The 19,046-nt window shown below is 36.3% G+C and overlaps 1 protein-coding gene across 5 annotated transcripts in view; it reads left to right on the top strand.

The window, feature by feature from the left end:
* The window catches only part of LOC110457542 (tubulin polyglutamylase TTLL7-like), a 50,554-nt gene that overhangs the window by 11,448 nt on the left and 20,060 nt on the right, over positions 1-19,046 (top strand). For all 5 annotated transcript variants that reach the window (XM_021508867.1, XM_021508870.1, XM_021508871.1 and 2 more), the window contains exons 3-8: positions 9,954-10,175; positions 10,512-10,569; positions 12,455-12,586; positions 15,444-15,602; positions 16,907-17,123; positions 18,233-18,556. In XM_021508867.1, coding sequence (XP_021364542.1) covers positions 9,954-10,175; positions 10,512-10,569; positions 12,455-12,586; positions 15,444-15,602; positions 16,907-17,123; positions 18,233-18,556 — 1,112 coding nt within the window. The remainder of the gene's footprint in view (positions 1-9,953; positions 10,176-10,511; positions 10,570-12,454; positions 12,587-15,443; positions 15,603-16,906; positions 17,124-18,232; positions 18,557-19,046) is intronic.

Below are 19,046 nucleotides of genomic sequence, written 5' to 3' on the forward strand. Positions count from 1 at the left end.
CCACTGCTTCATAATATTTTTGACTGCCATATATTCCTTTTAATGTATTTAACAATAATCAAATTTCTTAAAATGTAAAGAATCGACAGAACACATCTTAATATATAGTTAACAGAATATTGTGTGTTCATTTCTGTTAGTTATACTACAAATAACTTCTGCCAAACATAATACAGCTGGCACCATGCACGTATACCTGTCATATATAGCGTGTAAACAGAACGTTTTTGTTAATTATCGAACGCTGAAGGAACCAGAACAGATCCATTCATTAGTACCATGTGACCTTATAACCTTATGACCTTATGACCTGAAGTGTAATACATGTAGCACTAACTGTGGAAAATCAACGCCATTGGTGAATATGCAAGGTATTATAATGAAAATGGTTCACTTGCGATACAGTCTAGCATCTTAATTCTATCCTATTAACTTGTCTTTAAAATATTTTTTATTTAATGTGAAGCAGTTTGATTCTAAATCATGAGAAAATGGCAATATTTTAATGTGTCAAAAATGGTTTAGAAGCAATTTTAAAGAATATCACACATAGAAATATGTATTCTGTAAAATTGATGTTTTGATATTTTGTTAAGAGATAAGTAAGCTCTTAAAAACAAGTAATCTCCAGGTGACCTTGAAATTTGTCATTTAATTCTAATTACCTGACTCATCACTTTTAATTAATGTATTGTTGCATTTTATGACAGGAGATAATTTCTGTTTGAGGGTTTGGGTAAAGGTTTCTTAGGCAGTAATTTATATACAAATATTGAGACCTTATAGTGATACTACGGTAAGGTATACGTACAGATGTATAACTTACCTGTGTAATATATATATATATAACTTAGTAATATGCTGCTGTACCTGTAAAAACATATATATATACCTGTGCTCTAGTACAGGTGTGTTTTAGTGCAGGTAAATCTCTGTGTAGGGCCCCTTTCACGTATCCGGTGTTAACTGTTTCAACCAGCTGAACCTGAAAAAAACCCAACAGACTCGGATCTGAACCGAGGAATATTCGACACAAGCATATCGAGGGGTCCTGAGACGTGCCTGACTGAAACTGAAATGCTGACTTTCATTAATTTGCATTATTTCTTTATAAAACATTAGGTCCTCACCATGCAATTCACATGTCTATTCTAGGATATATTAACCCTTTCACCCCCCCCCCCCCCTATGTAACTTTAATACATTCAATCATGCATTGATCTGGAAAAGTCCATTTTAGTCTATGGTGGGGAAAGGGTTAAATAACTTCTTGGTGGACACATGGAAGGAAGACATACTATTCTTGACATAGTTTTATTTATTTGTCACAAAACTTCTGAAACTGTGCATCTTTAGTATTGCCTACAGTTCGTTCCAAGTGTGTTAATGTATTGCGGAGTATTTCTCTGCCACCTGAATCGTTTCAAACAGGGAACGCGAATGCGACCTAGGTAATCAAGTTGTGTCTGTATACAGTGTACCAAGTCCTGCTGTATTATAACCAAATGTGTTTCCATAAATTGTTTTCCATTTTAGTACCTAGCTGGCTGTCCGAAATAGATTGATTTATGACCGGATAAATCACTGATAACATATTTGAACAAGAATATCATATTACAAGCTTCGAAAGAAAATAATTAAGATACATCCTTATGTTAATGTCGGTTGTAGTGGTAGACTTAAGTAATTGTCCTCTGTCTAGTAAGCTGGTTATAGTGAAAATAATCTCGGATGAGAAATATTGGCATCAACCTTTTGAAAGGTGAATCTTCCTTTTCCCCATGATTATAAGTCGTTCGTAAGTTGTGTCTGATACGTGCTTTAATGCCGTACCTGGAACACCTGTACGATATTGATTCCGTCAACAGTTCTGCAGTAAAACAGGTAGACAAGGAGGCTCTACGTAAGTCAACAAGGGATGTAACACTTTAACTGTATTGTTCAAAGTATAAAACTCCAAACTGGTGATGTCCCAGGAAACGTCTTCCACTTTGTCTGACAAAGCATGTCGCTATTTAGTGATATTTGTATAAAGGTCTGTTTGAAGTGTTATTGATGCATTAGAGTTTTCTGTCCAGTAGATCATAGGGGTGTTGTAACGCCCCGACAATACACCAACCCATTGTGCTCTGGTCCAATAATTGGGGAGGACCATACATTATTGATCAGCCTCGGAACCCGCACCCTGTTAGATAACGATTTGTTAGCTTGTTGGTACAATTTACGGAAGCTCTTAGATCTGTGTTATTTATTTAATATTGATTCACAAATAAAACAGAATGAACGTCTTGGGAATCATAATCAAAACTTAAAGAAAAGATAAAAATATAAAAATTAAATTGAAATGCTAATTTTATAGAAGTGTCAGTAGATTTTAGGAAAGAAGCCCGACAGTAATATTAATGTAGGCAGTGAGAACAGCACGTTACTGGGTTATAAATATATTACTTGTTACTGTGTTGTACAGAAACACATTTAGAATTCAGAAAAAGAGGTCATGACTATTTCTTTAGCATATAATTGTAAAGCTGAAATGATCGAATCTAATAAATACATATATGTAGCAAAAAATTATGCTTGATAATTTATAAACAGAATATTATGAATATTTTCAGTCTCTGCAATATTTTGATTTAATCAAAGGAAAATCTAAACCTTGCTAGTGTTGAAAATTGTAAAGGTCAATTATTTAATAATTTCATGAATTCATTAATTTCTTACCCACCAATTTCTTTTTTATCAATATCTCCTATAGCCAGACAATATCTTTCAGCAGATTCAATTCCAGAGCTAGAGACTTAATCCCCCTCCTAAAATATGCCCATGAAGTCACCATGCAACATTTATGGGCAATATATATATTTATTACTTTTTCAAATTGCTGATTAATTTGCAGAAATTACAATGTGACTGAGCAATTCTTATAATAGATAGAAAATACACAGGAGTATTTGCATAAATGACCTGTCATTATATTGACTGAACAGGCCTATACAGCTATCAGGAGAGCGGACTGGAATAGCAAAGCTTTCAGTAAGTCTGGACAGAAGTTTACATTAGCTGTGTACAGATATTTTATTGATGTGATTTGATATCAAGTTTATTTGAATAAGAGTGTGAATATAGAAACAACTATATATATATAGGGTTGTACCTACCTTTGTATATAGTTTGTTTTAGCTGTGATATATTTGTCTAGTCAGGGCAGTATATTGTACATTGTAATATGGTATATCTCTGATTTTGTAATAGAACTCTAAAAGTTGATTCATTGTATATAGTATTGATTATTAAGGATCCCTGTGCCACTACCAAAACTGTTACCACAGATTAAAACCTTTTTCTTCAGGTATAACTATATAGCTTTATATAAACCATTAATTAATAGGAAAAAAAATATCTCCCAGAACATTTATAGAAAAATAATGTAAATGAAATAAATAAGAAAAACATTGTAGAAAGACAACAGGCTTGACCAGGCTTTGAAATCTGGACTTCTGATCATTATGATGTTGCTATTACCATCTGGGTATATACCTGGTCAATGGTAGAACCTCAGTCGAGTCTCGCTGCTTTAATAAAAATATATATCAAAAATGTGAATTAAGGGGAGGTAACTAATGATATGCGTACAAAAGTTACAGTAGTAGGACAGGAAGCCTTAAATCACACGTTCACACCATATAAAAATATCATACCGCAGATTTACAGATATTTGAGACATTTAAAATCTTTTCAAATCAATAACTTCATGTCTTTTAAGTTATAAGAAGTTTGATCTGAAGAGGAAAAATATATGATTTTACTCACTCAGTTTTACACACTTTAACCACTCAGACCATAATGGGCTCATCCAGATCAATGCATGGTAGAGTCTACTTAAGTTTCATAGGGGTGAAAGGGTTAACAAGAGTACTATTGAAAATGTGAATTAAGGGGAGGTAACTAATGATATGTGTACAAAAGTTATAGTAGCTATATATAGTGGGGCCTTAAATCATACGATCACACCATATAACAATACAACACCGCAGATTTTCAGATATGTGAGACATTTAAATCTTTTCAAATCAATAACTTCATGTCTTTAAAGTTATAAGAAGTTTGATCTGAAGAGGAAAAGTATATGATTTTACTCTCTCAGTTTTACACACTTTAACCACTGTAGACCATAATGGACTCATCCAGATCAATGCATGGTAGAGTCTACTAAAGTTACATAGGGGTGAAAGGGTTAACGTTTATAATTTAAGCTTTGGTTGTAGATGTATATCCCCCAAGATGATACAGTTTTATGTATGTTTCTGTCAAGAAAAACTGTTTCAGAATGTAGTGAAAGGAGTTTGGAATGTTATGCTAATAGATAATTCACACTCCTTATATATATCAGTTGAATGACAAGTTGGTCTGTGCATTCAAATCGAATATCTTGGATCGAGATTAATTTCTACACATTCTGATGCCTCACATTTCAGTGACATCCTCACTAATGACTGCCTTTACAAGTTTCTAACAGATATTCATTTTCGAATCACGCATTGTGTATTTAGCCTTTTCTGAATTCTTTAGCAACATTTATACATCATTACCCGAAGTGGAAATTCATAGATCACTCTGTGCAGCACCTGTGAGTATGGTGAGCTATATACCTAGCTCTTTTGGCCCTTTTCCATTTGTATGGCCTTTTACAAACTATTACATATATTTTCATTTTGAAAGTGAAATGCAAGAGAATTTGAAGTAATATTCAGAGCAGTATTAATTTCTCATACCTCCAGGTCCTCAATTTGAATATCTTAGGTACCGTGCAGATCTACATGTAGGTTTTCCTACTAAATACAGCATACATACAGTAGATTCAAATTTTTCGATGTGTCGACATTCGGCAACTCAAGAATTTTTCCTTATGATATAATACTACTGATATTCCATTTTTTAATCAAACTTTTTCGAGTCAAATTTCTTGCTGTTTCGAATTGCAATCAAGGTCTGATCATTAGGTAAATGTTGAAAATTAGAACTAATATTTCAAAATTAAACAACTACAATGTACCTGTATGAGAACATTCAGATGTCCCTGGGTCATTTAAACATCTAAACATGCAAACTACTCTGTATAAGTATATGAAACCTATTTTTCTTATTACGTTAAATCCAATATTTATATATTCAAAATTGAATATCTTGCCTTGTGTTCCTTCACTTAACAATTACAGTCGGTCTTATGCAGTATATACAGGATCTCCAAGAAGTTGAACATTCTTAAGTCGAAGTCTCGACGTTCTGAATTTTTCAAGATCAGGTTCCGTAAAGTTCCGAAACATCTAAGTTTGGCTGTATATGATACATCTGACATCCCAGGGGTGAGGTGCCTGCTCCAGGGGACTCACCCGGGATGTCTGACTGGAACATCAGGGTGACCTAGCTTTATAACCCGTTGTGTCCAGTTTATCATAGACCCAAACCATCACTCAAGACTTCCGTGAAGTGAATCGCTCAAAATATTACACAGTCGATGTTTAAGTGAACCCAGTCATGTACACTTGCTTATATTTCATTTGATTGCATATCAGTTTCATTTTCATTTTCATTTTTTTAAATTTGGTTCGAAATACCTGTACAGAATAGATATTTTGTTTGTAATGTTTAAATGTATTTTGTTGAAAACTATTAAATGTATTATAATATGATAATAAATCTATGTGGGGACAAAACTTAATAACATGGTGACCTAAATAAATACAAGATTGAAACGTGTTTTAATTGTTACGTATAATACGTCTGAAAGCCTTTGAACTACCCCATAACAACAATTAGAAACCAGTTATCCTGTACAAATCTGTGTTTGTTTATATACACTGTGTACGTACCTATGGTCTGTAACACTTTAGAATAACAGACATTCTATTCAAGCGGTCTTTAGAATATAGTGCCGAGAGAGTTGAGGAGTGGTGATTTTTGTGAGTTTTAATGATAATGATTGTAGTGGCTACAGGTGGTGTCGATCGTATATGTATACCTTGTTTGTGTATATATATATAGGTTGTACCTAATGTTTGTTTAGATTGCACTTGTACATGTACACATGCTCAGAAAATACAGGTGTAATTGCTTAATTTGAGTGATATTTTAAAGTTCGGTTTGGCCAATTACATGCATGTTTGCATTTACTGCACCTATAAGAAACTTCAGACTGCCAAAGACACTTAGCTTGTTATATCTGTTTCATATATTATGCAGAAATTGACTAAAATACAAAGTATTGAGGGCAATATAGATCAAATAGAACTAGCTGGTTGCATCAACTTTGTCTGGCTTTCCAACCTGTTAATCTTTTTCTTTGAGCATCTTCTAAACAAGCTGAAATAATTTGAATAAGAATAAAAAAGAATTCATTATTATAAATGTGAGATAGTATTTATTTGGTTTGGTGCATAAAACAGGGCCATAGATTTGCGTTTTTTTTTTACCATAATCTATTCAGGAATTTCTAACAGGTTATAATACATGATACATAAGTATTCATGATTACCTTTTGCTTTATAGATTCAATTTGTTTCCCAAAATCTTGAACTAAACAACAATTGGCAGACAAAATAACTTAAATGCAGATGCATAGCTGCATATATATATGCTCAGGTAATTACATACAGGTGAATCCACCAATTTTCAATTTTGCTGTACCCACATGTCCCCCCTAACAAGGCCCTCTGAGCTCTGGAGCCGCTCCTGAAATGAATCCACTTCCTCCCAAAAAAATTGCTAGCTACATATAACGCCCCTGAAATGACGTCATGTTCCCGTAATGTGAAAATAGCACTGAAATATTAGGAACCTGTTCACCTTTTTTCTAGTTTTTATTATACACAATCAATAGGTTCCAGCAGCTACAAAACACAGTTTTAAAGACTGGGCTACGTAACTAAACCATGACTTAATGTATTGTCACATGGAGAATTATAGATCTATTGTACTGAATGGACTGAAAACTGACGGTATTACTATAGTTCTTAAGTGACAGGTTTTAAATAATGTATATGGTCATGCGGTCACTTTCTATAGCTTTTCACTATTGGGAATTTCCCTTTATTGACAGAGCAGCAGATCTAGACTACAGGGAATATAGACTACAGGGAAGCTATATAGGGGTTGCTGGTTTGATTCACAGTGGAAGCAATGACTTTAACCCATTGACCCCTAAAATCTCATTTGAAACTTACCAAATCAAAGACTGAGCAAGTCCAATTCAAATATGTAGGGGTGATAAAGTTAACTCTCATTGCATATAATATTAGCATCACAAAAAGGATTGTCCTGGATGAAAATTAACATAAACTGACGTATGATTGTTTGAGCTCAGGTCCTGTTAATTAATTTGGTTAAATAAATTTTGAGTCAGATTCATAAACTCAAGATCACCAAGGCGTGATTGGTCTAGATGGAACAAATCAACCTTACACCAAGTTTATATAAATAAAATTTAATTTTCAAATTTTGAAATGAAGTTTACTGATTTCGAAAAATGATGAACTCATCAGGTATACATGATATACATCTACGTATAGTAAGTTTATATTTGAATTACATCTAGAACCCCTTCATCACATGTGGTTTCAAGCAGATCTGGTTAAATATTTATGTATCACCCTTGGCTTGTGTCTGACTGGGATTAAGACACACATTATTAGCTGTGTGTTTACCCAAACAGTTTCTAGCTGTGTATTCAGACCATGTTTAAGGCCCGGGAATACACGATGTTGTGTCAGTTACTGGATATACAATGTACCTGACTAAACCACCGGAAGTTCACCTCATTCCCAATACACCTTGATGATCCTAACTCCATAAAAACATCACTCTTATGGCTTCAATAGCTACAGGTTTTGACAAAATGATGATTTGGGTCTTTAACTTTGGGATATAAATAAATTATTGTAAAGAATACTTGATATAAGATTTATATAAAAATATGCAGCCCTTTTTTAATGGGTGGGTGGGTGGGTAGGGGGGGGATTCTAGGACAAGGGGAGCCTTTTATTTCTATCATAGCTACCTTTAGGATTAAAATCAATGATTGATTTCCAGTTGATCCCCTTTAGTGAGCCTCGCAACAAATAGTACATGTACGCATATTGGATTATTTGAATTATTAAAACGATTCGCTGAAAAGGATGATGTTCTTTCTAAAGGAAGAAACACAGCATATAAAGAGCATTGTAAATTGATTTCAGCGTGGCTGGCAGTCTGTGGTTAGTGTACAGATGGGTCCAGGTATATATACACGTATCTAGTGCATTGAGGGCCACAACCTTAGGTTAACAACCGTCAAGGAAAGTTCAGATTCAGTATAATCCAACTTTAACTCCTAGTGGACTATATAGCTGTGTAGCCATTAAGGCTAAGCCTTGTTTCATTGACTGTATGCATGTCCCCATACGATATGCTCACCCAATGTGGCTCTCAGGTGAGTTAACTAATTATTGTTTATATTAATCAACACCATTTCTTCAAGATAAAATTTGGATATACAATGTATAAAGGTATTTTGAGAATTGTGTTTTTCACTTTGAGATCAATGTACATATACATGCAGTATGAATTTCTGGTATCAATGTTAAGATGGTTTCAGGATTGCTCCTTTTTGGTACAAAGTTTTGCTTCACAAGTTACAGAATCATATTTTATGTTAATTCAAATTTGGATAAAATAGTCAAAGCTGAATGAAATTTCCTGGTACAGTTGTCACTTAGGTAATTAACTGGTGCTTTTAAGTATGGGTATGATACAAAATTCCGTGTTGTTCTGTATGCGTTGGACATGCAGAATTTTCACTTTGGACATGCAGAATTTTTACTTTGGACATGCAAATTTTTTACTTTGGACATGCAAAAGTTTTACTTTGGACATGCAAATTTTTTTCTTTGGACATGCAAAATTTCATACTGAAACCATTTTTGGAACAGAAAAAGAGTTTGGTGTCTGCATCTGTTCCACAGTTTGGCAAACAGGAGCTTGAGGTCAAATATCTGACTTAGGTTTGGGTGTTACAGCTATCAGACCTTGAGGTCATATGTAATATATCTGACTCAGATTTGGGTTGCTACTCTGTGTAAGCCCATGATTTTTCATTAATCAAAATCTATTGTTTTAGTGTCTGCAGTATAGACCGACTATATTGAGGTTCAAAGCAATTACGTGTTAACCTCTAAAACCTCCAATGAGGGAGATCTCTCTCATTCCTCATTTCCAATGAGGGAGAAAGTGTGTGATATTCAACTTAAACTGCTTTGCTCAATTGATCTTTCCCTTTTTATGTATCAAAATAAGTGTAAAAAAATATTCATTTGATTCAGACACACCTGTTATAATCATTACACACGTACACCCTGCAGTAACTAGGAGATTATTTGACCACAGGCTGTAGATTTTGAGTTTGTGTGACTGGTTTGGACAAGAATGAGGGAGTTTCTAGGGAGATTGGTAAATGTTGGTCAAACTGAGGGAGACTCCCTCCTTATGAGGGAGGCTCCCTCCTTATGAGGGAGGCTCCCTCCTTATGAGGGAGTCTCCCTCCTTATGAGGGAGGCTCCCTCCTTATGAGGGAGTCTCCCTCCTTATGAGGGAGGCTCCCTCCTTATGAGGGAGGCTCCCTCCTTATGAGGGAGTCTCCCTCCTTATGAGGGAGGCTCCCTCCTTATGAGGGAGTCTCCCTCCTTATGAGGGAGTCTCCCTCCTTATGAGGGAGGCTCCCTCCTTATGAGGGAGGCTCCCTCCTTATGAGGGAGGCTCCCTCCTTATGAGGGAGGCTCCCTCCTTATGAGGGAGTCTCCCTCCTTATGAGGGAGTCTCCCTCCTTATGAGGGAGGGTTGACAGCTGTGCTGGTTGTCAGCTGTATATTGTTGAAGACAACTATCAGCATGATCTGTAGTAGAACTCTTCTGTATATTTCTAGATGTGACGTTGAGTTCCCTGACGCATTACACTCGGCGACCTAGTGCGCAGGGTGTGGGTCCCCTCCCACAAACAGGGCGACGCCATGAAGATCGTCTTGAGGAGAGGCAACAGGAAATGGGAGAAGCAGACGACCGTCTCAAGGGAGCCGTGATGCCGAAAAAGAAACGGAAAAAGAAAAGCCTTATCACTGTCAACCTTAGTGGCACACGATACGACATCAGTAAGTAAAGGGGGAAGTAAAGTAAGTAAAGGGGGGAGTAATGGTAATGTTTTATCGCTTATTGATTGGATCAAAACCACTCATGGGTTGGAGTTTCAAAATTTGGCATTTGATATGATAATACATTTTTGTTTTTAATCAATCATGTGATTATCAAATGATGAAGCAGAAACTTAAGTTTACTGCAAACCAAAAATTTAGTTTCCCTTACATTATTTAGTGATTGAGAGGGCTGTGAACAGTTGGATTATAATTAATATATAAGAAAAATATATCAGAAGTTCAGTTTCCTCTAACTGTTGTCGGATTTTAATTTTAATTTTTATATTTCTTCAGTTCGTCAGATGTCTGAGAAGCTTGGATATGTTGTTGCCAAGGAAGATGACCCAAACAGGTGAGACATCAGCCCCTATAAAAAGATGATATTAATTAGATACATAATTAATTGATACCTAAATCGATACTAAGTAGGTAAGAGATGGAGCATCAACATCAGGGATTCTGTGAATTAGGAGATTTTATTTGGTGACATGTTTCGGACGTCTATAAGCCAACCGTCATCAGAACCCGACAACGGTTGGCCTAGCCATCCGAAACATGTCAACAAATTAGATCTCCTAATTCACGGAATCCCTCAAGGTGTTGGTGCTCCTTCCTCCCTTACCTACTCGTTATTACTTATTATCTATGGAGCTCTATTAGAATACTCTGGTATCCACCTAAGATTCCTCCACCGAGACATCTACCGACCAGCACCTATAGGACGGTGGACTCCTCCACCGACACATCTACCAACCAGCACCTATAGGACGTTAGACCCCTCCACCGAGACATCTACCAACCAGAACCTATAGGACGGTGGACTCCTCCCCCGAGACATCTACCAACCAGCTCCTATAGGACGTCAGACTCCTCCACCGAGACATCTCCCAACCAGCACCTATAGGACGGCAGACTCCTCCACCGAGACATCTCCCAACCAGCCCCTATAGGACGTTAGGGTCCTCCACCGACACATCTACCAACCAGCACCTATAGGACCTCAGACTCCTCCACCGAGACATCTCCCGACCAGCACCTATAGGACGTTAGACGCCTCCACCGAGACATCTACCAATCAGCATCTATAGGACGTTAGACTCCTCCAACGAGACATCTACCAACCAGCACCTAGAGGGCGTTAGACTCCTCCACCGAGACATCTACCGACCAGCACCCATAGGACGGTGGACTCCTCCACTGAGACATCTACCAACCAGCCCCTATAGGACATTAGGCTCCTCCACCGAGACATCTACCAATCAGCATCTATAGGACGTTAGACTCCTCCAACGAGACATCTACCAACCAGCATCTATAGGACGTTAGACTCCTCCAACGAGACATCTACCAACCAGCACCTATAGCACGGTGGACTCCTCCACCGAGACATCTACCGACCAGCACCCATAGGACGGTGGACTCCTCCACCAAGACATCTACCAACCAGCACCTATAGGACGTTAGACCCCTCCACCGAGACATCTACCCACCAGCACCTATAGGACGGTGGGCTCCTCCACCGAGACATCTACCGACCAGCACCCATAGGACGGTGGACTCCTCCACCGAGACATCTACCAACCAGCACCTATAGGACGGTGGACTCCTCTGCCTCTTTGTGTGTTAAATTGATACTGTATATCGGGAACGCCTCACCAAGTTATTTAACATCTTCCCTTTAATTTTTCGGTAAAATACAATTACTTGCCAAGTGATAATTTCACTTTTCACATTTAATAGCCATTTATGTTACGTTTTTAACTATTGTTCACAGTAATGATCAGTTCACTCCCGTTACGGAGGCAGAAAATGGCGTAGGTGATTAAGTGTGGCGAAAACTTCCCGGTATACAGCTAGTGATATGGAATTCCTATACTGTATACTGGGAAACCCACCCTGTGTTAATTTTGCCCTTCATATTTGATTGAGCTTTGTTTGTCATGTTGTTTACTTTATATGTACATTGGCTCTTATCATAAGTTTGCCCTCATTACCGAGAGTGAAAGAGGCGAAAGTTGATTTTTCAAATTTTCCCGCTACACAGTATTTGAGAGTTGAAGGAGTTTAATACAAATTGCATCATAATACAAAATTTCATACCTGAGAGTTCATATCAATCCTCCCTTTGTCAAAAATTTTCAGTTATTTATGTAAAACAGCAAGTAAGCGGAAACTGATGAAACATTCTATATGGATTTCAAATTGACAAAGTTTTTGTTTATTATTTTTGTTCGCAGCTATCTGTTCTGGAATGATTGTTTTGTTGCCACGGATCGAATCTCGGAGATGAAATCTTTCCAGAGGATAAACCATTTCCCAGGCATGGGGGAGATAACACGCAAAGACTGTCTGGCTCGCAACATGGCCAAGTAAGGATCTGAACCCATTTACATTAACCCTTTCACCCCTAGGTAACTTCGGTAGACTCTACCATACATTGATCTAGATTGGTCCATTATGGTCTACAGTGGTGAAAGGGTTAAGAGCTGTTAGATGAACGATCTACTACACATTTAACATTATAAAATAGTGTGTGTGTCGAGGAAATCTTTTATATTTTTTTGCCTGTTATAAGGTCTAAAAGCAACACTTTATGTTTGTTTTTGTGTGTTTGTGTTTTACGTCCTATTAACAATTACGGTCATTTAAGGACGTGTCAGGTTTTGGTGGTGGAGGAAATTAAGTCGGATATCCCGGAGAAAAAACACTGACTTACGGCCAGTACCTGGGCACTGCCCCACATGTAGGCCTCGAACCCGCAACCCAGTGGCAGTGGGCTAGTGGTAGCAGAATGATAGACACCTTAATGAACCACTTGGCCACCACTGCCCCTCTCTTAAACTTAATGTTTGAGGGGCAGCTTGTGATAGAACTTGAAATACTGGGTTTGCTGGAAATTATTCCATTTTTGGTGTAAACATTAGGTCTAAAAGCCTAATACAAAGAACTCTTTAAATTCGGGGAGAACTTGCAAAGACCTTTAAACACAGTACAAGGTCTTCAAATAGTAACAAGCAGTAGAATTATAACTTCTTTTATAAAGAGAAATGAAAAAAAAAAATCACTCTTTTAAATTCAAGTTTCCTAGAAAAAGGAAAAGACATTATGTTTATGTTATTTATGGCTATTTAAACATGTGAGGGAGCTGGTTAATCCTGTATCAATAGTTCAACTATTTATATGTAAAGCTGACAGCACTTTATAAACAAAGACACATTTGGTGATGCTGTTAGCCATAACCTTACCTAGTAACAGGTAAACAAAGATAATTTGGTGATGCTGTTAGCCATAACCTTGCCTAGCAACAGGTAAACAAAGACACATTTGGTGATTCTGTTAGCCATAACCTTGCCTCGTAATAGGTAAACAAAGACACATTTGGTGATGCTGATAGCCATAACGTTGCCTAGTAACAGGTAAACAAAGATAATTTGGTGATGCTGTTAGCCATAACCTTGCCTAGTAACAGGTGAACAAAGATACATTTGGTGATGCTGTTAGCCATAATCTTGCCTAGTAACAGGTAAACAAAGACACATTTTGTGATGCTGTTAGCCATAATCTTGCCTAGTAACAGGTAAACAAAGCCACATTTGGTGATGCTGTTAGCCATAACCGTGCCTAGTAACAGGTAAACAAAAACACATTTTGTGATGCTGTTAGCCATAATCTTGCCTAGTAACAGGTAAACAAAGCCACATTTGGTGATGCTGTTAGCAATAACTGTGCCTAGTAACAAGTAAACAAAGCCACATTTGGTGATGCTGTTAGCAATAACTGTGCCTAGTAACAAGTAAACAAAGCCACATTTGGTGATGCTGTTAGCCATAACCGTGCCTAGTAACAGGTAAACAAAAACACATTTTGTGATGCTGTTAGCCATAATCTTGCCTAGTAACCGGTAAACAAAGACACATTTTGTGATGCTGTTAGCCATAATCTTGCCTAGTAACAGGTAAACAAAAACACATTTTGTGATGCTGTTAGCCATAATCTTGCCTAGTAACCGGTAAACAAAGACACATTTTGTGATGCTGTTAGCCATAATCTTGCCTAGTAACAGGTAAACAAAGCCACATTTGGTGATGCTGTTAGCAATAACTGTGCCTTAAGTTACAGGCAAACAAAGGCGTTGACTCTTTACCGTTGTTGCATGTGTAGGAGAAGCTCGCTTTTGAAGCCATGAATAGATCGCATGACAGTGTATTCTCTCCTGCTTAGTTCTGTGTGTGCTATGAATTGTTAATGATGGGATGATTGCTATCTGAAGATAAAGCCACATCTACTCCGCGGGCCCTGTAGTCCTCCGTCAATGACCATGTCCGCTGCTAATGGTTAATTGTCCTGACTTTTTTGTCTGATGTTCCAGTAATTTCCGATACCCTAGGACTTTAACTTAACAACAGATCTGTTTGTGACCTGTATCAGATGCAACACAGACCACATGTGTATAGGTTACAAGTGTTCAACTGATACAGTTCATCGTTTATAGATGACACATTAAACCAACTGTGCATTGTTATGTACATTCATACCAGTACATTATTGTATATAGATAGATGATCTAACATTCATGTCCATGTCTTATTGAATTTACTGAACGAGTTCGATAAACTAGATATGACATAGACACGTATGTAAGATTCTATATATCACATAACATTCATTATTTGAATTTTTTTTTTAAAACACATCCAATTATATGTGTGTCTCAGCTGATTCTATATATAGCTATAACCAAAGTACTCCGATCGTAGTATGATAAAACTGTATTGTAGTTCCGCGTAGTGCAAAGTAGTTCCAGATTTTTTCAAAAATAATGAACAGTTTTAAATGCAATGAAAATAACAAAATATAATTAACATTTCAAATTCTTTTGAAATAGCAGTAAATATATCATGAGGTATAGTAAATAAAAGTTATATATAAGTACCGGTAATGGCGTAGGAATATGTTCCCAGGTTTTCGACCAATCGCAGCACCTTTAGGTTTTATTACACTTGTGAAATACCATAATAATGACATGGTCATGTAACATAGTAAAATGGGTCAGTTATGTGATAAACTGTTTTTTGTAATACTATACCATCCCACTATCCTAACAATAGATAGTTCAGTATGTCTTTTAGAGAAAAATATAACTATAATCAGGATTATCAGATCCAATTCGTCAACTCATGCAGCTTTCTAGATTTAAACTTTTAAAATTATGTTTAATATCTTCAGAGTCCAGAAACAGCTCCCAGATGACTTTTCCTTTTCCCCAAAAACCTGGATCCTCCCTGCCGATCACAGTCTCCTACTTAACTACGCCAAGGACCTACGTGCAAAGAAAAAAACCAAAACATTCATTATTAAACCTTCCAATGGAGCTCAGGGCCACGGGTAAGTACAAGGCTCAAGCCCTCAAATAGAGCTCATAATAAGGGTCATTGATAAGTACAAGGCTCAAATAGAGCTCATAACAAGGGTCATTGATAAGTACAAGGCTCAAATAGAGCTCATAACAAGGGTCATTGATAAGTACAAGGCTCAAATAGAGCTCACAATATGGGTCATTGATAAGTAAAAGGCTCAAATAGAGCTCATAATAAGGGTAATTGATAAGTAAAAGGCTCAAATAGAGCTCATAACAAGGGTCATTGATAAGTACAAGACTCAAATAGAGCTCATAATACGGGTAGTTGATAAGTACAAGTCTCACATAGAACCCATAATAAGGGTAATTGATAAGTAAAAGGCTCAAATAGAGCTCACAATATGCGTCATTGATAAGTACAAGTCTCAAATAGAGCTCATAATAAGGGTAGTTGATAAGTACAAGTCTCAAATAGAACCCATAATAAGGGTAATTGATAAGTTCAAGGCTCAAATAAAGCTCATAATTAGGGTCATTGATAAGTACAAGTCTCAAATAGAGCCCATAATAAGTGTCATTGATAAGTACAAGGCTCAAATAAAGCTCATTATAAGGGTCATTGATAAGTACAAGACTTAAACAGGGCCATTGATCTCAAACCTTTCTATGGAGCCTGCAACTCTGCAAAGGAGCTTAAACTTAGGCCATTGGTGATGAGACGGGCTCAAATTAAACCCTCCTTGAAGCTGGACTGACAGTCATGTAATACATCCACTTTTACTTAGTGATAAGTTAATTTGTTTTGAAATTTCCATATTACTGCTTTAATGTCCCTTTATGGAGGGGAGGGTTAACTTAGTAATTGGTATACATATCACATTTTCAATAATTTTCTTGTTTTTTTCTTTAAAAAAAGCATTGTTCTGATATGACATATTTAACTATGCATCAACTGATTTGAAGATTATGAGTTCTAACTAAGACTTGCTGAATTTAAAATAACAAATTGGTCTTTGTTCTCACTTTCACATCAGCATGGTAAATTATTTTGGGATTCTGAGTCACCAACTAATATATTAGTTTAACAAATATTATGTATCAAGCTGAAAATAGCACAGAAGCATATAGGATATATAATAGTGAAAAGATTAATAAGTAACTGTTGCATGTATGAGATATCTTAGATTGAAGGTCAGCTATTTCATATGGGTTTACCCACCTGCACAAAGATTATAGTATCATAACTTATATAAAGTTTATTTTCATACTTCAGATTCTGATTTCCAGGAAAATCCTTTTATAATATTTTGTCTGTATTATTATTTTTTAGAATTCAACTGTTTAGAAATGCAGAAAAAATTCCCCAAGCGGAACATTTTATAGTACAGGAGTACATAGACAAACCTCTACTGATGGACGGCTACAAGTTTGACCTCCGTATCTACGTACTTGTGACCTCGTGTGATCCTCTCCGGGTGTTTTTATTTGACGACGGCCTTGTCAGACTCAGTACTGAGAAATATCTGGCACCAACTGAAGCCAACATTGTGAGTGTGTAATTAGCTAGGTCAATCTGCATTTCGTAAAAAAAATATTTACTTTCTAAAACGTAGAATTAATCATTGATTACCTATATCTATTTCTTTATTGATGTATTTTTTTAATCGGTTCAAAGCTAAATATTGCTGTCTGTCAAATCAGAATTAGTACCCCTCTCAAAGTAAAAAGCTTTGCGTTTACATGTATAATGAATATACTGATTTACGGTTACGTGAACTTATTTGGGATCTGGCCCATGTATATTATGGTGTTAAAATTGTGCTGTGTATTCTTTTGTAGTTGATTACTGATGTTTTAGGTTGTAATAGTGTAGTTATATATATATATATATATATTCTTTATTTTATATTTTTTTATTGTTATTTTTTATTTTATATTTTTTATTCTATATATATATATATATATATTGATGTTGCCTCTTAAATTTGACAAATTATGTTGACAACATTGTCACTGATATAATTACTTCTTCACTTTTACATCACCATTTAGTAGAATGATACGTCTGTTCATATTACCGTATTTTACCGCCAATAAGCCCCCTCTCGCAAATAAGCCCCCTCCCCACTTTGGTAAATGTCCTGCAGGGAACAGGGTGGGTGCCTGCAATTAAGCCCCCTCCCTCATAAGACATTATTGTATTTTTTTTAAAAAAAAGCAAGATTATTTTTGGGGTTATATACAGTATATACCGAAAAAAACCTGTGTGCACTTTGCATAAATCTACAGAGTGTTTTATGCACAGAAGTGCACACTTTTTTCCCCCGGGTTGTATACACAGTCACGGTCATCCCTTTTGATTCAGTGTAAGAAGACAGATAACATTTTTTTGTTATATAACAGATGCATATTTATTAATTTCTGATAAAAACTAAATATGTACAAAATACAACATTGCACAGTAACTTCATCCTGGAGGAATTGGACAGAAGTTATGGTTAGAAAAAACTGTGCCAACATTGGGGTACCGGGTATATGACATCATCACTTATTGTGTTGTCTGGGTTTTTAGGTCATACAACATAACCTGGAAACGTCGAGCTGATTTGGAGAATAGCCAAAATCTTAATTATGTAATGCAATTTTTGTATTTCAGAACCATTCATTCATGCATTTAACAAATTATTCTGTGAACAAGCATAATGAGTTTTACGAGAAAGGAGACTCACTTAGCTCAGGAAGTAAACGTTCAGTTCAGTTCTTCCGTGAATATTTGAGACAAAATGACATCAATGATGGAGTTCTGTGGCAAAACATTGGTGACATGATCGTGAAGACGTTGATCGTGTCGGAGCCACACCTGTTGCATGCGTACCGGATGTGTCGACCCGGAGCTGCCCCTGGAAGTGATAGTGTGTGTTTTGAGGTGCTAGGATTTGACGTGCTGATTGACAGAAAGCTCCGCCCTTGGCTACTTGAAGTAATTTACACCTTCATTTATGAAAGTAAAATAATGATGTCTGATACGGACGTAAACTATGTATAACTTAATCTTATATTATTTTACCTACAAATCAAGAGTCGGACAAACAATTTACGACCTGCCCCACGATAAAAAGTATCTGTACAAGTTTTTGAAACCCTGGTTTAATACATGCGTATGAATATAAGTGGTACATACATGTGGTGATAAATGCCATCAGGAACAGTGATAATGATAAACACATGATCAGTTACATGATAATGAAATAATGAAATTGAACTTTTCAAAACAAGGAATATTTCATTCAAGTAATTCGCACTTTAGAGGGAATTATTACTAAGATATCAGATATGACATAGCACTAGTTATTAGTTGCTGACATAACAAGAATATGAATTCTACATGCAGTATTTGAGAGTGTGAAGCTTAGGGTGAAATATACCGGGGTTAAGCTATACATTGTAAGGGAAATGGTTAATGGTAGGTC

Source organism: Mizuhopecten yessoensis, unplaced genomic scaffold, assembly GCF_002113885.1.
Source record: "Mizuhopecten yessoensis strain PY_sf001 unplaced genomic scaffold, ASM211388v2 scaffold9207, whole genome shotgun sequence".
NCBI lineage: Eukaryota > Metazoa > Mollusca > Bivalvia > Pectinida > Pectinidae > Mizuhopecten > Mizuhopecten yessoensis.